The sequence below is a fragment of the Salminus brasiliensis genome, chromosome 6, assembly GCF_030463535.1.
Source record: "Salminus brasiliensis chromosome 6, fSalBra1.hap2, whole genome shotgun sequence".
Lineage (NCBI taxonomy): Eukaryota > Metazoa > Chordata > Actinopteri > Characiformes > Bryconidae > Salminus > Salminus brasiliensis.
The window spans coordinates 40,266,727-40,292,708 of record NC_132883.1 but is presented as its reverse complement, the minus strand read 5'-3'; the positions used below and the strand labels follow the sequence as shown (position 1 = coordinate 40,292,708).

Sequence of the window (25,982 nt, the reverse complement as noted above, 5' to 3'; positions counted from 1 at the left end):
AATATGTGTAATGAATTAGTGTAATCTCCAGAGGCATGACTCTCAGCAGTGACACACAAGTGGGGAGAAAAGCTAATTGGAAATAAAGTGCGAGCCCTGGCTCCTGACCTAAGACAAGCCGTCACTGTCTACTGTGCGAAAACGACTGCCATCATTCTAATCCACAAAAGCACTCCACAGTCCAATAAAACTGAAAGAATCCGACTGCCTTGCCCAGAGATGATCAGCTGCTTATGATTCTGAGTGGCTGCAGAAAGCACAGCCTAATGTCCAAATTTATGCTTCGGGAAGATGTGCCAAGGTCACTGCCGCTGGAAGTGTTAGAGGCAGGGCTTAGGAATGCCTTGCCGTTTTAAATCCCCAGGCTGAGTTCAGTTTTAAAAATGAATCTGGTCAGAATTTCTCTTACTGTCAAGAGCCAAGTGAGTACAAGATGACCTCCAGAGCTCCAGAGCAGCACTGTTTAAGTAAAAGGGGACTGAAGCAAATGCTTTGCACGGTGCATGGCCAGTCATTTAGTAACACCCCCTTTGGCGAGTTTCACAGCTTGTAAACACTTTTTGTAGCAGCGAAGAGTCATTCGGGTCTTGGGTATTACTTTGTAAGTAGAGGGACTTCTTTACAAACTGGTGGAGCTATTTTTTTCTAATAGTAGTTTGTACTTTCGTACACTTTCGGGGTGCTGGCGGGCCATAGGCCGAACTGGTGTGTCGTAGCTATGTGACTATGTACCTTCCTCTTTCATTTAACGCTATTCTCTTAGTTACTGCTTTAAAAGACTTTACAGCAAAAGCCACACAATTACTTCACACACATTAAACCAAATATACTTTAAAGTTTGGGTGTTTCTAAGAAAATCTTCTTATTAATATTATTGGACATTATACTTAGAATGCAGAATAGTACCTTTAACACTTCAGTGTATCTCAGTATGAGGTTTGTAATGAATTACGTTTTTTTTTTTAAGGAATTCTGCATGTGGAAATCTAATATATTTAGCCTTTGCTAAGTGGAACAAGGTGTATGTCATACTCTTATGAAATCTGGGGGAGGGCACCCGAAGAGCTGGATTTCATCTGTGCTACACAAGTAGTGGAGCTGAGCTAATTCAGTATCTCAGAGGTTGCTCAAGCCAAGATCAACAGTTGTTGGAGGGGAGTTTGGCCAACCTGTGCAGCCATTAACTTGCGCTCATCCTCAGATTTTTCCTTCATTTCGTCATGCACAGATTGGGAACTATTCACAGGACCAGGCCGTCGTATGAAGCTCAGGTGCAATTTGTTAACTAACGATGGGTGCAGTTCAGTCATTGCGTTAAATGAAGTTTAATTAGAAATTAGCAAGTAGCAATAAATCATTTTTTGGCAATTTCAATTTCAATTTCTGTTTGGATTAGAATTAAAAACTGCTCAAACACAAACATGCTTATTCAGGTTTGGCACAATGCCATTCAGGGTATTTTGTTACGTATTGTATTTACATTTGTGGCATATGCTGTTTTTCTATATTTGCTGAATCTACAACTAATTAAATAATAATAAAAAAAATACAAGTAATTAAATTCAAATGATCTCCTTAAAGGCACTGCTACGTGAACCAGACTTCATGACCACATATTTCCAGTGCCAGTGTCCAGGAAGCTCAAAAAGTTGTGCGCAGTGATGGGAAGTAGCCGGGGAAGCCAGAGGGCAAGGCTAAAAGCTAATGCTAGACAACCAGCTTTTACCATCTGCTCAATGTCAACTCTTAAAAAAACTGGACTACCTTAAACTAGATTTAGCCACACATTAGAAGGGAACCACTGCACCTGGCAAGAAAGCCCAACCCTGGGAAACAAGGCTAAGGCCTAGGCTAAAAGCTAACCTATCTACAAGCTCTTCAGGTGGCTAACATCATGCTGCACTGAGATGACACAGAGAGGACAGCAACACTATCCCGTAAGAAACATTACAAAAAAAATACAATGTTCTTGTCACAGTGCTAAAAACTAAGCTAGGCTAGGCTTTGTGGCTTTTGCGGCTGCCGACGTGGCGTAAACCAGACGATTAGAGATGATTCTTCACAAACCCTTTTCTAAAGGAAACTTAATGCTTCATTCTGGGGCAGTATAACAGGGTGGTAAATAGGCTTGTAAAACTGCATCTGAGGATTTTGTGCCCCAATCAAAGCTACATATTTACTATTTATATACCAAAGTACTACTACAAATACTTGATAAATACATTCTAGGGCACCTTTAACAATGCTTACATGTTAGTGGGACATAAAAATGCAAAATAAAGGCCATTAAAAGATCGTTATCCATATTGTTCAATGTTGCGTGTGGTTCTTTACATTTTTCATGCTTTAACCACTATCTAGGTTTATTTGCCTGTGTGCAGCTAATGTTCCAAAATCTGACTCTCCCTGAAGAAATGAAGTATGGCCCATATGAGAGTTCAGGAAATGTAAATGCTTGTGTGCTTTAAAGAACCCCACCCAGAAACAGTTCATCCGTCTATTGCAGCACGAGCCAAGAGCATCTTGCTATTAGGATTTGATTTAATCTTCTTCATTGCTTTGCTTTGAGAGGGATTTTTCTATTTTCTGCTACAAAAGCTCTACATTTACACCTCAACATACTTATCAATGCAGAAGCTAAAGAAGCCAAAAACATGGGATTAGTCTGAAAGTGCGGCGGGATGTTTCAGACCAGAGAAGAACCACAATCAGATAAGAAGAAAGAAGCAGGCTGATTACAGCAAAGTAAACACTGCACATTAGCTGTAGAGGAGCAGCTTATGACACAGCATTAGACAAATAGGCAGGCATCCTTCTATACATGTCTAAACCAGTGGCACAACACGTCCTGTTCAGAAGGCATTCTTTCACAAGGGATCGACTCGCAGGTGGGCAGTGGTAGAAAAATACACTCTCAAAAATAAAGGTGCTACGAATGGTTCTTTGAGTGATGCCATAGAAGAACCATTTTTGGTTCCATAAAGAACATCCTAGGGATGTGTGGATGTGAAGAACCTTTAAAAAAAACATTAAAAGGTTCTTTATTAATTTAAAGATTACAAAAATGGTTCTTCATGGAACCAAAAGCGGTTCTCCAATTGCACCGCTCAAAAAAACTTTAGTAGCACCATTATTTTTTAGAGCCTGGCTGAGAAAGTTCCTAAAAGGAAATCATATGCTACGTTTTCATCAACCAGCTTGTTTAACAGCATAGAGTATATTTTCTCCTGGTTGCCCAGTTTTTGAACAAACCTGACCACCAAAGACCAGCTCAGACCATGTAAAACCAGATACCCCTTAAGAGCTACTGTAAAGAAACCCTGGATAAAAAAAAGCCTTACAGAAATTAAACATATGTATTATTACTATTATTATTGCATGATGTATAGAAGCAGTCTAGATGTATAAAGCCAAAATGTAAAAATGTACGTCTTGCTGACAAACGGCCTTGCTTGAGATGCATGTTAATAGCATATGTAAATGAGGCCTAAGAGAGAAGAGGGTTAACACTGTGAGGGTCCACTGGAGGTTCTGTGCTGGGCCTCACACCTCAAACCCTTTACACTCAGTGTAAGCCTACACTGTCAAAATTTCCATCAGCTCCATAGGCCCACAAATAGAACCTTGTGGGACTCGGCAAAACCTGATAGGCTAAACTGCTGTACAACAGTTTTCGCTCAAAGATTAATAACTGACTCAACCTCCTATAAACATGCCAGCAGTCGACAGCAGCGATAGTCTGAAATTTGCAAATGGACAAGTGAGGCGGTACCCAGGTTGTTTATGTGACAGTGAAGCTGGTACTGCCGGGTGTAGGTTGGAATTAAGGTTCTAAATGCATTAAGGAGGTTGAAATCATTCTGCTGTAATTACTGAATTTGGGTCACTGACTGACATTTATCACCATATCTCTTTCTATTGTTTCTACAGCAGCTTTTCAACAGTCCCTCCTCAGCCCTTCCCTTGCCGAATGTATGAAAATGCTAAGAAAATACAATAAACAAAGAGCCAGGCTGTGACTTTAATAACACGGGTGGTTTTGCACGTTGTAGTGATAAAGACATCGACATCTCCTTATCGAGTAGGTTCACTTATCTTACAATAATTGTTCACAGCCTCTGCTGTTGTAGGTCCTCTGGTCAACAGTCGCTGATGGTGATGGTTGGGGGCTTTTAAAAGACTAAGACCACATTCCAGGAGTGATAGCAGTGCCACCCTGCTTGAGTGATCGAGACTCAGGTTTAATTGTACATCTAATCCATTCCCTTTCATTGCTTCTTAAGGTTGACCTTCATCCACATGCTTCATCCTCTCTGTTGCTCTGATCCTCCCCGGAGCTCAAAAGCAAAGGCCCCAGAAAGGGTTCTCTGGAGTGACTCAGTGGAGGAAAGCACCTTTAGGTCCTGAAACAGGATATTTGGGCAGTGATTATAGAAGGGACATGGGGTCATCCATCAGGAACTGTTCCCAACCTTGGATGCCAGTCTGTAGCAATTCTCAGGGTGCTCCACATCTACACTCTAAGCACTGAAAAGAGGGTTATTTGTCCCTTATTGGTGCTATTTGCACTATATGTCCAAATGTTTGTGGACAAACATTTGCAATGAACTCATTCAGCTTTTTTAAGTTGCACCCATTGCTGATAGAGATGTGAAAATGCACATACACACACATACAGGTTGTCCAGTCCCTGTAGAGAAGTATAGGACTCAATAGCATAGGGCTCTTTGGAGACGAACCTATTAGCATCAAGTCAAGTCAAGTCAAGTCAAGTGGGTTTATTGTCATTTCAACTACATACAGAGTACACAGTGAAACGAAACAACGTTCCTCCAGGACCATGGTGCAACATAGACAGTGCATACAAGACACAAGTGCAACACAAACAAACAAGTGCGGACAGACAACACAACACAGTACAGACAGAGGATAATAAATAATGACTGTAGTGTGCAAGTTGTGCAATGTGCGATAAATAGAGTCCAGTGAGGTAGTTATTAGTGCAAATGCTTGTGCAAAAAATGCTTCCCATGTTATCTGGGATAAATGGTTGGAAAGAGAGAGAGAGGGAGAGTGTACATGTACCAGAAAGATATCAGTTCAGAAGTTGAGTTGTGTTGAGGAGTCTGATGGCTTGGGGGAAGAAGCTGTTGCAGAGTCTGGTCGTGTTGGACCGGATGCTGCGGTACCTTCTTCCTGATGGCAGGAGGGAGAACAGTCTGTGTGAAGGGTGGGTGGAGTCATCCACAATGCTGGTTGCTTTGCGGATGCAGCGGGTGGTGTAAATGTCCATGACGGAGGGGAGAGAGACTCCGATGATCTTCTCAGCTGTCCTCACAATGCGTTGGAGGGACTTGCGGTCAGAGGCTGTGCAGGTCCCAAACCAGGCAGTGATGCAGCTGCTTAGGATGCTCTCTATGGTTCCCCTATAGAAGAGGGTGAGGATGGGTGGAGGGAGACGGGCCTTTCTCAGCTTCCGGAGGAAGTAGAGACGCTGTTGGGCTTTCTTGGCTGTAGAGCTGGTGTTCAGGGACCAGGTGAGGTTCTCCACTAGGTGGACACCAAGGAACTTGGTGCTCTTAACGATCTCCACAGAGGAGCCGTTGATGTTAAGCGGAGAGTGGTCCGGTCTTGATTTCCTGAAGTCAACAACCATTTCCTTGGTCTTCTCTACATTCCAGTGAAGGTTGTTGACTGTACACCAGTCTGTCAGCTGCTGCACCTCCTCTCTGTATGCTGACTCGTCGCCTTTGCTGATGAGACCCAGCACAGTTGTATCATCTGCGAACTTTATCATGCTGCCTAAAGCCAGACATGGGCTAGTAGAGGGGTATAAAGCCCCCCAGAGCATTGAGCTGTGGAGCAGTGGAAGAACTGTGTTCTCTGGAATGATGGATGGTGCTCTGTTCAATACTTTTGGGATGAGTTGGGGAGTTGGGGATGAGGTGAGGTGGTGATCATATGTCACCATCCTGACCTCACTGACGCTCTTGTCGTTGAAAGCAATCAATTCCTCACAGCAAGTAGAAGTCTTCCCTGGACAGTAGATACAGTTACTCCAACAAAAGCAGGATAAGCTATTTTTTGATACCCTTGATTTTGGAAAGCGTCCCAATACTTATGTCCATTTAGTGTAAATAGATGTATCTATAAAGAACCATCCACAAAAGGTGTTCCACCAATTTAAAGAACCACTTAAGCATCCAAATAGTTCTTTGAGTTGTCATGATTCTATATAGAACCACAACCTTCACTAAAGAACCCTGGAAGAACCCTTTTTTAAAGAGTGTACCTTATTTGTAGCTGAAATGTCGTACTGTGTACGGTATTGTGAGGCACTTGAAAGGGTCCTAAAAAGAACCATTAACAAAAAGATTTTCCACCAATTCAAAGAACCCTTTTATCAGCTTAAATTGCTTTAAAGAACCATTTAAGCATCCAGATGTTTCTTTGAGTTGACATGACTCTAAAGAAAACCTATGCCTAGTAAAGAGCCATTGAACCTATGTAGTACTGAAAAGGGTTCTTTGACATGTAACAACAGAGGAACACTTTATAAAGCCATAGAACCATTAAAAAACATTTTTTAAACGATTCTTTATGGATAAATGATGGATAAATGATCTGTTTAATCATTCCAATGATTCTGTGAGTTCTCTGTTTTGTCTGTACCTAAGACCCCGTTGAAGGACCCTTTTCTGAAGTGTGTAGGTCCATTCTGACAGGTGTCAACACCACACCTGTCATCGGGTGCTGAGGCATGTTCGAAGCTGCTGTTTGTTTGAACATGCTCAATGTTAAATTCTCTATTAATATGCTCTGAAGTAGGCTAACATTACAATGATGGAAAGTTTGTGTCCAGTCCAAATTTTCTGACCAATCGAAAGAACATATTTAATCTGAAACCAACAACCAAAAAAAAAAAAAAAAACACTTTCACAGAACCTTTAACCCTGGGGCGAACAAAAGCAGGGGTCCCTCCCTCCACCCTATGCCTGGGAAACACAGCCTCAATTGGGCATAACCAGAGAGCCGCCTCCCCCGCCTACGGCCCATTGCCCATCAACACCTCCAGCTGTGCCAGTCTTCTCCTGTGCCCTCTGGACTAGCACCAAGGCCAGCCACGCCACCTTCTCACGCATAGACTAATAACCACCTGCCAAGCCTGTCAGCTCCAGCACTTACGGCTGCTGTATCTACTGGCAGCGCTAAAACATCCCTACATGACTGACCCACAAAAACACACACTGTGTATAAATATGCACAAAAATATGCACATAAAAAAAGGATAAATAAAACATCACTCAAGTGTGATGACAAATAATTGATGGCATTAAATCTGGTTACATTTAATTTAATGTCTGCTTTTAAGGACCTGGGCGAGGGTATTTTTAGCGGTACAGTGCTACATGTTTTTTTTCTCTCCTAACCCTCTATTGCATGATGTTGCCTCAGGGCAACAAACCCATTTCCCTCACTTTGCGATGAGTTGATGGACTGATAGATATTTAATCATACTGAAAGGAATAATAATAAAGGGAAGGGGTTGAATAAACCAATCAAATGCATGTCTCTCAGTGGCATTTTTAAACGTCGGTGGTAACACTGCAGTGTAACACTGGTCTGAAGGTACTGAAGTCTTTTTTAGGGCTATGCGATACCTGAGCATCCCTGGTCTGAGTCTGAGCATACCTGGTCATGCTTGTGAAAGGTATATAGTGAGGCACATTACATTATAATTGATGGGCCAGTGGGCCAGTGGTGCTGTCACTATGATCAGAGGATCGCTGGTTCGAATCCCGGCCATGCTGCTAGCCATCGGCAGCCGAAGCTCAGAGAGAGCACAATTGGCCTTGCTCTCTCCAGGGTGGGTAGATGGTGCTCTCCCCCCACAGCGCTTCGTTGCGGTGCTGGTCGTCACTGGCGCCTCATGTGTTGAAGCCGGGTATGTGGTGCTTCCCTCAAGGCGTGTCGGTTGCCGAGTGATGCTGCATTGGCGGCAGTTAGAAAAATGAGAGGCTTGACTACGCATATGTTGGAGGAATACATACGGGTTGGATAATTGGCAGTCCAAATTCGGAAGAAAATGGGTGAAAATCTGATAAAACAATAATAAATAAAAAATGTATTCATCAAAATTCATTATTTTGTCTCATGTTTTAGAGCATCTTGTTTTTTGTCCTCTTTAGGTTTTAGAATTTTTTTTTTGCCGTGCTTAACAGTTGGACAGGGGTTCTTTTCATGAAAGAATATCCAAATATACCTTTGCTCACAGCAGCCAACAAAATGTACATGTAAATTACACTAGTCTACACTTATATAGAAATATATAGAAATAGTTTCAGGCTTTTTTAGATGTTCCTTTGAAAACTTCTGAATTGGCTTCTGATCACTAAATTGTCTTCTTAGGGTTCAGGAAAGGTTTTCTTCTGAGAACTTAAAAAATAACTTTTTATTTTTTTTTAGAAGAATTAGAAGACTTTTTTCAGATTTAATATCTTAGAAATTATTTTTATTTTCAGAGAAATTGATTTAATATAAAATTCCTATGACATCCTTCATCACACTATGTTGCCTCATTATTTCAATAATCAGGCCTAGGTGGCCCAACTGTCTAAGCGCCAGCACTGTCTTCATCAGCAGGCATCTGTTTTCTGACATAACAGAATTGGTAGTTACTGTTCTCTCCCAAGTGTGTTGAGCTGTCCAGTGATTGTGCATTAGTGGCAGTTTAAAAAAAGATGGCGGTGCTTCAGGAAGCACATGCTAGTCACCCTTTTAGCACTGGAAGCATTGTGTGATTGATGAGTCCTAGTGTGTGGGAATCGGTAATCACAAAACTGTGGAGGGAAAAAATAAAAACACCAAAAAAAATATTACTCTCATTATGTCTCATATTAGTGAGCTTAATAATCATTTTACATTTTTTTTTATTTCACTTGTTGTCCCGTGTTATTGCAGTCTGTATTATTATTATGTCTTTATTATGCTTTTTTAAATACACATTAAATACACATTTCCATTTTCAAGTATATTCTGGTGCTTGCCAGGTCTCCATTTTTTTCTGGTTAAATCAAAGGTTAAATAAAATACAATTCTTCCAGCTCACGCATATTATAAAGGGATATCAGAAGACATACACAAACACTTTTGTTGCAAGACAAGGATTTCCTGTTCCTCTCACTCGCCGCACTACCACTACTCCATCGTTTCCTTTACAGGGTGCGCCCAGACTGTAAAAGACTCGGGCGGTGGGAGAGAGCAGTAATAAATCCTAATGAGAGACAAAAAGAAGGTCTCACTCGTAGTCCTCCATCCAATTAAACTCATGCAGAGTTCAGATCAGCCTTTCAACTAATGACCCACTCACCTCTCACACTGCATTTGTTACCCAGGTTACTAATGGACTTGGAAACCAATCAGACTTGCTCACGACTACCCTGTGTAACAGAGGCATACGAAGGGTAAAATGGTAGGTGAATTACTGTGTGTAATAGAAGACTAGCAAAGACACTATGCATTTAAAAAAGGGTTCTGAAGGGTTCTTTAGTAAAGACAATGGTTCTGTACAGAACCATGAAAACTTAATTAAGTATTTGAATGCCTAAATGGTTCTTTGCATTGTTAGGAAAACATTTTGTAGATGTTTTTTTTTATTATTTTTTTTTATAATGGCACTAAACAGAGTTCAGCTAGTCAAAGAACCCTCAAAGAAGTCAAAGAAGCTGGCTGCATCATTCCTAGATTTTCTTTTTCAGCTTTAAACATTCTGGTCCACTCCAACTATAATACTCCAGCTATAATATAAGGGTATATAATTGCTGCTAATCCATTTTGACCATCCATGAACAATCCATATTTGTTAAAAACAATCTACTGCTTATTATAGCAAGGAATTATTATAGCATTATGGCTTCATAATGGCACAAGTGCTTGGGCCCATTGATTGCCACTTTCAAATTTGCAGCCTAGGGCCAAGCTCAGGCTTTTTATACATATCAATCAGCCCTAATATCAAAACCACCTGCTTAATATTAAGTAGGTCCCCTATGTGCCACCAAAACTGCTCTGACACATCGAGGCATGTACTACACAGGTCCTCCAAAACAGGCACCTGTGGCAGCAAGATTTTAGCAGCAGATCCTTTAAGTCCTGTAAGTTGTGAGGTGGAGCTTCCATGGATCGTATCAATGAGTCTTGGGCACCCATGACCTGACCCAGTCGCCAGCCTTTCCTTGGCCCCTTTTTGGCAAGGTACTGACCACTACATACCGGAAACACAGGAAACCTACAAGCCTACACCCGTTTGTAGCCCCTCCCCGATTTACATTTACGTTATAGTATGTTTCAGTTCTTTCAGTTTCTGAATGAAGCCTGAAAACAAGGCAGCCGGTCAGAACAGAATCGGGTCAGAAAAGCATATGATCGCATCATTTTATAGATAAGGATAAACTGTTACTGTGACCATCCCTACTGTTTTACAAATACTACTTTTACAAGTATTAAGCAGATGTTCTGCTATTAGCGACAAATAGAATTTGACCAAAGCATACAGTTTTACAAACAATAGGAAGTTCCAAGAAATTATAGTTTATACTCCCGAATAGTTTAATCTTCCTTGCCGTCTTCTTCTGCTCTGCTCGGACAAACTATGGTAACAAGAACAGCACGCAGTCATTGATCACAAACCCAAAACATCTCGATTTTGCGGTGCTTTGAGGAAACTCCTTTCTGAAAAATCTGCTCTGATGCAGAACTTGCCTGGGGGGGCACATCAAGGGCTCACTGAGGCCAATGGAAAGCATCCTTGCAGAACACAAAACAGAAATGGAACACACTAAGCCTGTGCTCAAAAGCTATGAAGAATGCACATGAAGGCCATGTGAGGGCAGGAACCGGGACAAGGGCATAATCCCAGACTCTAAAGGTTCTTAACAAAGGAGAATCAAATCAGTTCCACAATTCGGCCCAAAAATAGCCCAAAACTTGGATTCATTTCTTAGTTTGCGAACCATAAAGTCATCGCTAATGCCCAAGTACATCATGTTCAGGAAGATCAGCTTAGTCCAGGTTAAGAAGCGGCATTAATATCACTGCTCAGTTGCTGAAGCTTTGATTAATCACATATGTTTGAGCAATAAACCCATGGCTCTAAGGCTCTGAATCTGAACTGCTTCATTGAGCGCAATTGAAAAGTGCTTGGTCCCCTTTTCTGCATTTTTGCACAAATTTCACACTGATCCGAGTTGGGCAAGCGGGAGAGATCGTTCAAGACCAAAGGAGCCCAGTATTGCCAGTGCCACACGGATTGAATCCCTCTCAACACATGAAAGTCAGCTGCTAGCACACTTTTATGAACTCAGATTTGGACCGTGCCCTGTCCCGTCTGAATACATCATAACTGGGGCCTTTACAATGGAACAAATGCTGCTGCTGTAACTGCTTCCGGAGGCACCGACCACTACAGCCCACTTCACTTCCTAATCAAGTTCTCTATAAAAAATGCAAAATCAACAATCTGGAAGGGGTGAAAGTAAGGAAATGTGAATTTACAGCATTCAAAGAGTTCCAGAAGAATTGTTGTAGGGGAGACTGTGGAACCGAATCTGAAATCCAGCTAGATAAACAGCAGAGCAATCCCATACACTTGAGTAAGAGCAGTGGGAAAAGCAAATCTGTTGTACCACGGCCCAATGAAATGGCAAGACATGAAAAACGTGCAAGTCGTGCTCTGCTCAAATTCCTGCAGTGTGCTGTGAGACACTGATCAGTGCATCAGTCAGTACAAGAGTCCTTTGGCAGCAGTGGCTGCTGCTAAAAAGGATGGAGCTGGTTGTTGATCAAATGGAGGGAATGAAAGTTTTACACTGGAGTTTTACATGGATGTTGCATCATTTGCGTTAATGTAGAAAAGCTTTGCTGTACGTTCTGTAAGTTATTTATCCACTGATGTGCAATTGCGACTGGTCCCAGATCTTTCAGAAGTCAGTTTCAACCCTTAACACAGAAAGGCTTATCACACCCTAAAGGTGTATTACTCAGTAACTACAGGGACGTCTGTACAAACTGGAAGGGCTATTCTCTGGTAATAACACTATGGGCCCGGTGGACGTCGTAGCTGTTTTGAGGGGTTAAGACATGCAGAATTGCAGAAAATCAGTAGATGCAAATATGAAGACTGACACTGATAATTATGTATACTTTTCTTCTTGTTTTGGAAAAAGTACTTGCTTTTCAAGACTCAGCTTAAACCCTTAAAATCTTAAAACAAATGTTAAAATGATAAATGACTTACCTTCATAGCGCTTGGCCGACACTCTCAATCTGAGTCGTGCTACACCGACAGGAGAATGTAGTGTTAGGAGTCTTGCCCAAGGACTCTTATTGGTGTAGCATGACATATAGAGTTGCCTGGCTGGGGAATCAAACCCTATTCTAATACAGAGAGAGCAGTGTTGTTACCCACTATGCTACTACTATCAACTGCATAACTGTACTGTGGTTGATTGGAATATTGGATTTTTCCAGATATTTGCATAATATTTAATAATAGTTGATATGGAAATGAGCTCGGTGTCAAATGGTGCCATGGAGAGAAACGTACTGACTCAGTGTAGTGGTAATGGGTACCAGGGGTTGTGCTGTCTACAACTCCAATGCAGCCATTTTATTTACTGTTCAAAACCACCAGGTAACCTATATGTGTATAAGTGTAATGCTGATGATGGTCGATAATGATGGATTTAAAAAAAAAAAAAAGAAAAAATGAAGAGACCACTTAATGCTTTGTCTTAAATTTGCATCTTTACGTGTCTGGCAGGTATTTTATTCCAGGCATTTCATCAAGCAAAGCTGAGTTAGCTGAATTTGCAGACGTTGTTTTTTGTTTTTTTGTCCAACTTCTTTGGATGAATAATTATTATAATCATTTCTGTGCATTATTTGAGCAGTTGTCATTTCTGCAAATAAATAAATGCTCTAAATAACAATATTTTTATTGGGAGTTTAGGGGAAATGTTCAGGGTTTATGAAATACAATGCTGTTAATTACCATAAACACATTGTCTATAAGTAGTAAAACCAGAGAAACTGATCATATATATATATATATATATATATATATATATATATATATATATATACACTGCTGGAAAAAATAGCAAAAAATAACATCTAAAATATTTATATATATATATTTACAGTGCAGGCTCAGTTTCTCTGGTATATATATATATATATATATATATATATATATATATATATATATATATATATGTATATATAAATATTTTAGATGCTATTTTACTGTTCAACAACCTTTGCAAACTCTGCCACCATGACTTAATTAGAAAAACAAAATGTTCTAAAGTTTTGTTTGGCTCAGAATCTTAAAACACTGTTTCAGGAATTAGCCACACTGAGCCTCATTCACCAACATCTTCCTAGGAATTTTCTTAAATCTGTTCTTAAGAAAAGTCCTAACAATAAGTCTACATCAGTGATGTGTTTAAAACTGCACAAGTCTTCACAGCTCTGATTTTATAAAGATGGATCCCTTTGTCCTCGTAATCTGAACAAATCCCAAACAAGTCAACCCGGATGAAGGTCAGCAGGAAGTGGGTTTTAGGAAGACATTTCTTCTTAAGAATGATCGCTGAATAAGGCTCATCATTCTTAAACATCTCTTTAACAAAACAGAGCCTGTACGCTTCTCTAGAACGGAGCGTTTCACATCACGCTGAATGACTTCGTCCACACCTTAACTATTTCTCCAAAATTACTCTGAAATTTTGAATGCCCGTTTTTTTTGCTTTCGTGACTCAAGCATAGTCACCAATCTGATAGCTGTATAAAAATACCTGAAACAAGACGAACAAGGTTAAAATAGATTTGTGTGCTGATGTACAAGATAAGCATATCTTCAATCTAAAGCTTACCTGCTTTTGGAGACTTCAGCTCCTGCGACTCCTGATCCGTCCTGCAGAAAATGCAATAAAGCTCTGAGTCAAACGTTGTTGTTTTCTGTGGAATTTCTGTGGAAGGGCGCCTTTACAGGGGCACACGCTCCAACACACATCACCAGGCTTCAGAGTGGATCTGTATTGTTTTAGACGCTCATCATTGAACACTTTTCTGAGCAACAGAGAGAAGCATATTCAGTCCATATATTAGCAGCGGTGTGAAGCATTTCAGATGCACAGCAATAAGAGCATAACCCGGGGTGGCCTGCTGCTTCTGGGAATGCTTTCATGTTTCATGTGTGTACGGCAGAAGTAATAAGGCTTTATTTAATAGCCCATAATAACCACTAACCCTGATTGTGGGCGAGAATGCTGAATAATACTTCGCCTTTATCAGGATGCATCTAAATACATCACTGAATAAGGTGTACAGATACTACTAGCATTGATTCAGGACGAGGAGGACATATTCAAGTGAAAATTCAATAGACCAACACTCAACTGTCATGAAAGATCACTCAAAATTCATGAAATCATCCCACTCATCATGGACATGAAAACCATGGCAATATTGGACTTGAACAGCTTGAAATGTATAAACACAGGGTCAAAAATATACACCCCCCCCACTTAGATGATTAATTCAGTGGTGCTGAGGCTGGAGGGAAAATATGAGGAGTCGTTGTCTAGACGTTTTGTAAAGGTGCAAAAAGTCAGACTTCAGAGGCGTGTGATCAATAAGCTTTATTGGAATATAAATGTGGGGCTTAGTCTGGACGTTTCACTGCAGTTCTCTTGAGTTTCTGCCACGGACACAGTCTTCATACTAGACTATGTACGTCTGCTATCCCACACTTGGATGGCGTGATTTATTTGGATTTCTCTTTTTTGAACGATGACAAGCCGGAATGAAATATGAGCAATGAGTAATTTATAAAATGTAAGGAGTAGAATGATAGAAAAATTTAGTAAAAATTGAACTCCAGTAAAGTATAGATTTCTACTTAATTAAGGCCACGAAGTATTTGTACAAAGAACAATGGGAAAGTCCAAAGAGCTCAGTGAAGATCTGATCAGGAAGCCATTACTAAGTAACTGCAGATTCCAAGATCATAGGTTTTCAAGGGTCTAAAAGAAGACCCTAACTGTCCCCCTCAGCAGAAAGGCAATTCTTCAGCTTGTTCAGGTGGTGAGGTGTGACCCAAGAACCAGCATGGCATAGGCTTGTCATGAACCAGAAGCTGCTGGAGCACAGTGTTGTGCAGTGCAGTGACAAAGCTTGAGTTGACAGAGGTACTCTGTGTGGACAAAAGTATTGGGACACCTGCTCATTCATTGCTACTTACGTAATCAAGGAGATTAAAAAAGACCTTATCCTGCTTTTGTTGAAGTAACTGTCTCTACTGTCCTAAAGGAAAGGCTTCCTACTAGATTGTAGTGTGAGGATTGCTGTGAGGATTCGATTGCATTCAATTTGGATGACCACCACCCCTCCTCATCCCTAACTCCCCAATTCTATCATTCCAGTTTCATTGCTCCACAGCTCAATGCTGGGGGGGCTTTATACCCCTCTAGCCTATGCCTGGCATTAGGCAGCATTGCGCCAGTAGGTTCATGTTCATCTGCTCCAGAGAGTCCTATTCTACTGGCAGTACTTCTCTACAGGGACTAGACAAGCTGTGTGAGTGTGTGAGTGTATCCATTTGCACATCTGCACGATTTTTGGAAACGACTCCATACTGCTGTTTAAACAAGCAAAATACAACTGCAGTCTGTTGCCATACACAGCCGATGGTGTGCAATTCTAGACTTAAAAGATAACGAGCGTGAGCGAATGTGTGTGTGTGTGTGTGTGTGTGTGTGTGTGTGTGTGTAGAACATTTCTGCACTGGTGACTGGCCTGCTTCTCCTTGCACGTGCTCTCTCTGTCCTCAGACGTCTAACCCGAGCACATAAGTAAGAGGTGATGTAATGCAGTCCCTGTTGCAAAATAATCCCTGGAAGGGTGGCTATTAGACCCCAACACAACATGAATTGCTCGCACATAATCCGATTTATTCCACCACTACTTTATAAACAATCGAAATCACTCTTTGCAAATGTCAGGTTTGTTTACTTCAGCAGCAGCTTTGCAGTTTTCACACAAGACAATAACCTGGCCTTCACTTCGGCGAGCACGTTCCGCAGTAAAGACTAGCAAGTTCTGCACATGCACGCCTAGACTCAGAAAAAAACACTGCACTGACAATCGCGCCACAAAGCCCTGCTCGGTTAGGGTAGGGTATCGTCTTGTGTATGTATTGTCCTGCTTTAGCGTATTCAAGAATACTGAGGAATGGTAATAAACCTATGTGGCTTAATTAAAATATATATATATATATATATATATATATATATATATATATATATATATATATATATATATTTATTGTACTGTACAGTATATATAAGGTAAAGGTGCACGTATTTGTCACTGTACAGCGAAATGTGTCCTCCGCATTTAACCCATCTGTGGTAGTGAACACACACACTAGTGAACTAGGGGCAGTGAGTATGCACACACACCCAGAGCGGTGGGCAGCCAACTCCAGCGCCCAGGGAGCAGAGAGGGTAAAGGGCTTTGCTTAAGGGCCCAACAGTGGAAGCTTGCCGAGCCCGGAAATCGAACCCACAACCCTGTTATCAATAGCCTGGCGCTTTAACCGCTGAGCCACCACTGCCCTCACCGAGCTAGCATTTATATATATACACTGTAATTGTACTGTTTAACCATGTACATACTGTATAACATTGTACAGTACTGTACGATATGGCACTCTATGAATGCATACTGTACTGTAGTGCATTATTTTATATTGTACCATTATGTCGTGTGTTACTGTATCATCCTGTATCGGGATGTATTACATTGTACTGTAACATGCTGTATTGCATCATATCGTACCTGTGGCTAGCATTACAAATCACAGTTTCCAGAATGAATAGATCAGGCTAATCTCCGCTGTGCCATTCTAAGGTTTCAGATATTGTACTTTTCTAAATGACTGTTACTCTAAAGAGAAAACAGTAAAATGACCACTTTGTATTGTACTGAAACTAAAGGCATTTCTGGAAGCATTACAGCTACCCCTACTACTACAGCTCCTACAGACCGCTTAGGTCACCAGAGTCCATAAATGCTTAATAACTAATGCACAGGAAATCCTGGCCTGAACCCTAGGCCACTCCTAGGACCCACAGCCAAGCTTGCAGTTTGCAGCCAAGTCACTTTACCCATTTTTTATGTCACTTAATAGTCATTGTTGGCCTTTTCTCTTTAAAAGCAATTACATCAGAACTGTCAGGATTTGATGTCGAGGAGAAACACATCTCCTGTCCTGTCAGTCACAGTGCAGTACCTTAAACACGAATACCACAAAGTGATGGAGATGGAAAATAAAAGAGTGTGCGTCTCTCAAGGCATTTTCATCTATTTCTAGGACAGAATTCACCTGACTATCTAGGAAACCCAGGTACAAATAGAGGCTCATTTCCTGTATCTCCTTTTTTTCCTTTTTTTGTGCCATTTCTCACTTAATTTGGACAGAATGTGAATCTGGCATCTGACCGTTCTTTACATAACATATAAAAAACACATTCGAGATATACATACAACCTCATGCCCTGCCAAGGTATAAAAAACCCAATGTCTGTATGTGAGTGGAAGTTCGAAGGGAAGGAAACACTCAATGACAAAGCTCTTAGAGACGAGTCAGCCTGAGAGCAGAGCTTAGTGGCATGCCAAACATTCGTCTTGATTGTTCTTCCTGGTTGCGGCCCGGTTGGCGTGAGTTGCACCTCAGATAAGTATCTATTATTTTTAGTCCTGTGAGCGCGGGGCAGGGACCGAGCTGGCATTGTACTGTTTTCAGCGCCGGCAACACTTACTGGAGAGGAATGCAGTTCTGAAGACTGCTCAGCACCCAACATCAGGGCTACCACCATGAACCCTATCATGTGCTGCATCAAAATGACAAAAACAAGCACCTAACAAACAGAATTATAGAGAACAGAGACAGGGTTTGTTGCGTTTAGGTAAATGCAATGATAAATGACTGAGCACAAGGGCACCTTGTCACTGTATATATGCTAGAAAACAAAATCACTGCTTCATACTTTTCATTTGTTTACTGTAGACAAAAATACTATCCTGTTATAGTTGTTTTCACATAATAATAATAATAATAATAATAATAATAATAATAATAATAATAATAATTATTATTATTATTATTAGTTGTTGTATATGGTAGTAGTGCTAAATTCTCTATTATTGTACTGTAGTAGTATGCTGTATAAGTTTCTTGAAGAATGTTGGAAGGTTCTTCAGTTTGAAACTGGGGAAACCTCTTAAGGTGCTTTGAGGAACCTTCAAGTAATCATTTTCTTGTAGGTTCCTCGAAGAACCGTAAGAGCTTTTTTACAAATTGAAGGTGGTAATAGTAGTACATGGTTAAAAGTATAAGAAACCTTTGGAGTTTCTTCCATTTGAAACTGTAGGGAAACCTCTTAAGGTGCTTTAAGGAGCCCTCAAGAAACCTTTTTCTTCTAAAAACCTAAAAAAAACCCTTTCTTAAAGGTTCCTCACAGTTTCAAACTGAAGAACCTTCAAACGTTCCTTAAGGATTTTAACTCTTTAAAACAAAGGAGGTTCGGATGGTTCTTTAATGGATGCCATAGAAGAATCACTTTTGTTTGTGTGTGAATGTGAATAACCTGGAAAAGAATAAAATATAAAGGTGTTTTGAGCAATGCCATAGAAGAACCACCAAGCCCCTTTACTTTTAGGAGTGTATATTAGTAATATTGGCAGCGATAGAAGTGGTGTTATTGTCCTTCTTATGGAAATTTCTTCTTCTTATTTTTAGTAGTCGTAGCAGTAGTAGAAACAAATCTCCTCAATCTGCAGAGATGGCATGATCTGAGAGTGCTGTCCGATACCTAGATGATATTCTGTCCTGAGCTTTAAAATGAGCCACTTTTAATCAAAGCTTGAAACTCTTCTCTGAGGATGAGCATTTAAAAGTATCTATCTAGCTACTCTAACACCCTACTGCCATGCAGCTAACGGTATCACATCACACACACACTGTGAGTGTGTGCTGTGTCAGACTGGATTTGTTACAGGATTGGATTCCATCCAGCGGTTTCTGCTGATATGGGCCTGATATCCATGCTGTCTTTAATGACTGCAATAGAACATGCAAGCGTAGAGAACAGCCATGAAGCTAGTGCACTGATTTCGTCTGACTGATCTTCTTTCTAATCAGTTACATAACATGCCTGGAAGAGCAAACAGCTACCAGCAGACAGCCGTGAACAGGTCAGAGCAGTTTTGTCTACGGTGCGGTGGAGGGGCAGTCTGAGTCGCCGGTATCTCTAGATAAAGAAACTAGAAAGGAAAAGCAGCAAGCAGAGACGGCCCTAAACTAATTCCACTGAGCTTCTTCTAACGCCGCTTTCAGGCTCTCTGAGAGCAACGTTGGTCTCAGGCAAGGTGACCGACTGATCTGCTGCTCTGCTCGCACTTTAAATGACTACGTTTTCAAAGAAAACAAATAGAGCGTTAGTGGAACGCTTGGCCCTCAGTACGACAGCAGGACAAATAAACAGCAGCGCGCCACGAGTGTTTTCACTGTGCGAGTGTGCGTTGGTGCTGTGGAAGTAAGTAAGTACCCAGGGACACACTTCACAGCTCTACCCCAATAACCCCTCCACAAGCAACATACTGCATGCTGAATGCTACTTCCACAGAAAGAGGGAGCGAGCGCGAGAGAGAGAGAGAGAGAGAGAGAGAGAGAGGTGGGAGGGAATAACAGCGTGAGAGAGAGAGGGAGGGAGGGAGGAAGGGTGCAGAGCAACAGTTCACTCGTCCACTCGTAGAGTGTCACTGCTCCTGAGCTCTGGCAGGCAGTGCAGGCACATTCACTTTATTAGCCTCATAGCATCAACGGCCTTCAAAAAAAATACAACGGCAGTGAGACGGGCCGCTTCTACAGGATGAGCACTTATCCGCATTTCCTCTGGACGACTGAAGACCTTTGTTTTTTCAAGAAAAAAGAGTGAAGCAACTTCACAAGTCGCACTGGCTGCATGGATACTTCTTCTTCTGCGCTGTAGGACATGTCCTTGGCACGTGTGACTTTAGAAGCACGTTCCTCGGGATGAATGATGAAGAGGTGAAAGGGATTCATAGGGGGTCTTTCTTTTTCTAGGTTTGGACGACCAGCGGCAAGCTTATATACGTCTGCTGAAGTCATTTAACTCATGACCTTCTGACAGAAAGGAACAGCCTCTGTGCATTCGATGTTACCCAAACTTCCGAGGCAGTAATGCATATCAGGAATGTTATGTTTCTCCTCGCCGGAGCTCGTTCGCCATCTCAACCCTGAGAGTTGTCTTTCAGACTTTTCAAAGCCTTTCGATTAGCTTTCCGCAGGCCCGCTTCTCCAAACATGAATGGTTCCGAAAGCAGCACCAACCTCACCGATCTGCGGCAAGCGTACGGTCCAGGGATCCTGTTCCCAGTGGTTGTCATCCTTCTGATGATCATCGTGGGCAACCTGCTGGTCATCATTGCCATAGCGCGGACTTCCCAGCTCCAGACCGTGACCAACATCTTCATTATGTCTCTGGCGTTCGCCGACCTCATCATGGGCGTAGTGGTGGTGCCGCTCAGTGCCACCATCGCCGTGACCGGCCAATGGCAGCTCAGCGAGACGTCCTGCAATTTGTGGACATCGGTAGATATCCTGTGTGTGACGGCCAGCATTGACACTCTCTGTGCGATTGCTCTGGACCGCTACATTGCAATTACACGACCGCTGCGCCACAAGGTTCTACTGAACAAGTGCCGCGCCAGGCTGATCGTCTGTGTGGTTTGGGTGGTGTCTGCCCTCTTGTCCTTCATCCCCGTCATGACCGATCTGTGGCGTGCCGAAGACAATATAGCCAAAGCATGCTACGCAGAACGTACGTGCTGCGACTTCGCCGCCAACATGACCTTTGTCATCATTTCTTCCGTCATTTCATTCTACATCCCGCTGCTCATCATGATTTTCGTCTATGCCAAGGTCTTCCTTATTGCCACCAGGCAGGTCAAGCTCATAGACAAAAGTCGCTCGAGGTTTAAGAACGAGTGTGCAACCGGCCAGGCTTTGCCTCCTGCCCATGGCAACAACAACCTGCCATCCACTTATAACAGCGGTGGTGCCTCGGTGGCGAGGCGGAAAAACTCCCGCCGACGGCCTTCCAAATTAACAGTTATAAAGGAACACAAGGCCTTGAAGACCCTGGGCCTCATCATGGGCTGCTTCACCCTCTGCTGGCTGCCCTTCTTTGTAGCCAACATCTTTAAAGCCCATGAGCGGAATGTAATATCAGAAGGGACTTTCCTGTTGTTGAACTGGCTGGGCTACTTCAATTCGGCCCTGAACCCCATAATCTACTGTCGAAGTCCGGAGTTCCGCGCCGCATTCAAGAGCCTCCTGGGCTGTCCCTGGATGCAGATGCCACGCATGAACTCCCTCTATAAGGAGCTTAGGACTCGATGCCCCTGTTTCCTGGGCACTGTGGAGACAGGCATGGCTGGATCTTTCCAGAAAGCCCCCTCATCGCCAGGAACAAGCCCAGAACCGGTACCATGGGGAGATGGGGAGGAAAGTCTAGGAAGCAGCCAGAGCAGTGACAAGAGCGAGGAGCCATCACAAGGTCCACCGTACTCCAACGGCAGCACACACTTCAGCGACTTCTCTGAGACCGGCACAGAGTTGTAAGTGATTAAGTTTCTTTTTAAGTATCACCTGATAACTCTGGTACAAAGTTCAGAAGGAGGCAAGCCCTGAGTAAACAGAAGCATGAGCCTCGTCCAGCTGTCTTAATTGGGACTGGCTGACATATGTGCATTTTCATAACATCAGTCCTGAGCGCAGGCTAACAGGTTACGCAGATCTCTCTAACTTTTTACATAACATCTCTTGACGACCACAGACCGCTTTTCAAACATGCCTTGGTAAAGCAACTCTTTATGACATGTCCTGGAGTTATGAATGCGTTTAGGTTAAACTGCCCCAGTTCCCTGGGGAAAGCGCTCATGAGGAGAGCGCTGTAAGCCGAGGTGAAAAGTGGCTTTAGAGTGGTTTGTCTTGCCGACCGCTTCGCGAAAAATTAATTGCTTGTAATGGTATGGCTTGCGGTGGAATGCGAGGAAGCTTGCTCTAGTTTGCACAAGGAAAATAAGTAGGGGTCTTAAGCTCATAACTGCCCAAGTTTACGGTCATGTCTTGACACCAAGTGCGGTTGCAGACATCTTTGGAAGTCACACACAATCCTCTGAGGCAGCCACTACCTAGTGCACCATTTAATCAGAACAGGTCTTATAGGAGACACACACACACACACAAGTTTGAGGTGCAGAACAGCATGAGTCTCGGTTTTCTCCATCTTTGAAATGTCAAAAAAAAGAGTGCCACAAACTGCCCTTTTGTGCTGAACATTTCTTACATTCCAAATTAGTATTATTATTTTTATTATCATTATTATTCATAAAATGGCTGATCTGATCCGCCTACGTTTCAGCTCATTTTCGTTGTTTGTAGTTTGTCGGCATGTTCAGACACTGTCATTGTTTTTCCACTCAAACTAAACACTCATCGATTTTCACATATTACTTATTCAGTTTTGTAGAAATCAGAGGCAAACCAATCATGTTACAAAATTGCTGGTTGCTATGGACTTAATTTCTATGAATTTCATGCATATGTTTAAAAAAATATTTAAATAAATTGCTTTGTAACTAATACAAAAAGTCAATCTGCTGTATTGCTTTATAAGGTAAATAAGTGAATGTGCATACTAATATATTGGGAGGATGAGTGATTTTATTTATAAATTATTATTTCATGTAAATGTGTATATAAGTTGAACAAGTGATTCTGCATACTGCTGTATAGAGTGAATACATTCATTTGCATACTGCTGCATAGGGTGAAAAGATGAATCTGCATACTGATATATAGGGTGAATAAGTGAATTTGCATAATATTATATAGAGTGAATAAGTGAATCTGCACACTGTTATCCAGAGTGAATAAGTAAATTTGCATACTGCTATATAAGGTGAATAGGTTAATTTGCATACTACTATATAAGGTGAATAGGTTAATTTGCATACTACTATATAAGGTGAATAAGTAAATTTGCATACTGCTATATAAGGTGAATAGGTTAATTTGCATACTACTATATAAGGTGAATAGGTTAATTTGCATACTACTATATAAGGTGAATAAGTAAATTTGCATACTGCTATATAAGGTGAATAGGTTAATTTGCATACTACTATATAGGGTGAATAAGTAAATTTGCATACTGCTATATAGGGTGAATAAGTGAATTTGCATACTGATATATAGGGTGAATAAGTGAATTTGCATACTGTTATCCAGAGTGAATAAGTAATTTGCATACTACTATATAGGGTGAATAAGTGAATTTGCATACTGCTACAGAGAGACTGCTAGCTTTAGTCCATGAGGAATGCTAAAAATCTTCATGCCAAATGTGTCGCGGTAAAGGAGTTTGAGGAAAGGCCGTTCTCAGAAAGGCAGACAGAATGTAGAAGGGCAGAGTAGAGGGTTTAGCACAGCTGTTAAAGAGGGGTGGGTGTGCAAGCAAGCCCTGGAGACATCGCCTACCCGAAATGAAGCGGAAACAATGTCCAGGCACACGGACACAGGGGCCAGGGGCCGGGGGGCTTGTTCCTTTTTTGATTTAGTACATATTCTTGTCAGAGTAAGCAAATAAACCATTTATTACTTGGATTTTGATCAAATAAAACCATTTAATTCATAATAATAGAAAATCAAATTTAAAAACAATAACTCAGTATTTTTTTAGGCAAACCTTATAACCTATTCCAGCCTTCTGCACATGCTAGCCCACGTTTATCTTGACAGACTGTCCTGGAGGAATGTCAGATATTGTTCTCGATCCTGAATTATTGTAGTAATGATATGTATATGGCCTCTATAGTAATCAGTAATCTGTGTCAGTAAATGAGAAGAGGAAATGTCAGCGAGCTCCTTGGAGTCTCTCCGCAAATTTCCCCTTTTTCATATCCACAAATGGCAAAGTCATTGGTTTCAAACGCTCGCAAATTATCTAATCACACTGCCGTGAATATGTGAATATTACGTTACCTGTAATTCATCTGGGGCAGCGGCTGATGTCATTTTATATCAAAAGCAGATGTTTGTTTTGTGCACAAGCTCAATATACGGGTCAGCTCACAGTAGATTAGGTCTTAATCCCAGGTCCGGTCCCGCCTGCAAACACAAAAAGATACACACTGAGATTTTTACAGTAGCAGGTGATAGCGTGCGGTCGCTGCAATTACTGATGTACTGACGTTTTTGGTGGGGAGGGGAGGGGAGGGGGGCATTGGCAGTGCTGGCTTTGCGATGACTGATAGAATTCGGCCTGCGTGAAGGTTTTTGGGGCCTGTCGCGGACAAGCTCACCGCTCTGTGTGGTTTCGCCTGTTTGGGACCCACTAATCAGGTTATTCCTTAGCAGTGCAGTTCATGAACCCATCAGTTGTGAGGGCTTGAAGTGAAATCGAATCAGCGCTAAGACTTGTGAGAGGTCCTTCATGTAAACCCTGTTAGAAGCCTGTTTACCGCTTAGCAGCCCAGAATCTGCTGTATTATTGCATTGACAGGTTTACTCTTGTGTAACTGGCGAGTGGGCACCTAATCACACAGTCAAATGACCTCCATCGTTGCTGTAACGCAACTTTACAGGAGAAGGAAAAACGTCTTAACTTTGAATGGAGGTCGATGTTAATAGATGCTTTTCCAAGTCAGTTTGGAGCATTTCTATTGGTTCATTCCTTCCATAATTTGGACACAATGTGAAGAACAACCGCCAGATTCACATTATGTGAAAAAGTGAAAACTGAAAAATGGAGGTGACAGTGATTTGAGTGACAGTGATGCAGGACATGCAGTACATGACCACTCTGGTCAAGAGCATGTTAGCAGATCAGAGCAGAAGGATCCTTCTGAGGTCGTGTCGACCAGCTGTCGGCCTTCTAAGGGAGGAGTTTTGTAAGTTGTACTGCGCTATTTTTTTGGAGCGAGGCTCGAAATGCTGGCGAAAGCAAATAAACAATACTAATTGCCGTGGTCCTCGGTGAGAGATGGTCAAGAACTCACGGTGTGCGTCACTGATAATAGCTCGAGTAGCTGTGTTGATTGCCAATAAATGAAGGGCCACTTTTGAGAGGCTGTTTATGTACTCTGAGGTACAAGGCTGATTATTTCAGCACGAACTCAATAAATAAAGGCGTAGGGAATGAAATGAACATGTCTAGATCTTTTTTTTTTTTTTTTTGACCAAGCGAACAAACAGTGCTGCCCGCAAGTTTCTGCCAACACAACCTGAACAGAGAGCCCACTCTTAACCTCCCTCTTAAAGTATCTTTAGTAGCATGTGTAAGTGCGAGGTGGTCTGCCTCTGCGCCCCTCCACCAACACTTCTCACAGCTGATAAACTTTATCACCAGGCCACAACACTTCCGCTTCTGCCGTGAGGCTGTTTACCACCTAAGGAGAGCAGCCACTCAGCAAGCGAAAGCGCTAGCGTAACTCAGGGTATTAGCTATTAGCTTTAGCTGTGCACAAGCACAAGCAGCGACATGACTGATCCAGAGATAGCTCACTTTTACACAATACAGGAGGCTCTGGGTCGCTGAAGCTAGCATAGCTAGCACTACTAGCAATATTTTGATCACAGTGCCATAGTAAAATGAGGGTTCAGAAATGGGTGTAGACAGTTTATTTACTATGGATTAAGCTTTATGTAATTCTATATATCTGAAAGTTATTAATCATTGTATTTAGTTAAAGTAATGCACAAAAAAGGAGTTTGTTATGAAAATATTATTGAAGATATCATCTAAATGCACATCTGATTAGTGTTT

General features: G+C 41.7%; 1 protein-coding gene across 1 annotated transcript in view; it reads left to right on the top strand.

Annotated features, from left to right (window-relative positions):
* Positions 1 to 19,882: 19,882 nt before the first annotated feature.
* Positions 19,883 to 25,982, top strand: part of adrb3a (adrenoceptor beta 3a) — a 33,068-nt gene continuing 26,968 nt past the window's right edge. Inside the window, exon 1 of the mRNA XM_072681096.1 lies at positions 19,883 to 21,771. Coding sequence (XP_072537197.1) covers positions 20,456 to 21,771 — 1,316 coding nt within the window. The 5' untranslated portion in view covers positions 19,883 to 20,455. The remainder of the gene's footprint in view (positions 21,772 to 25,982) is intronic.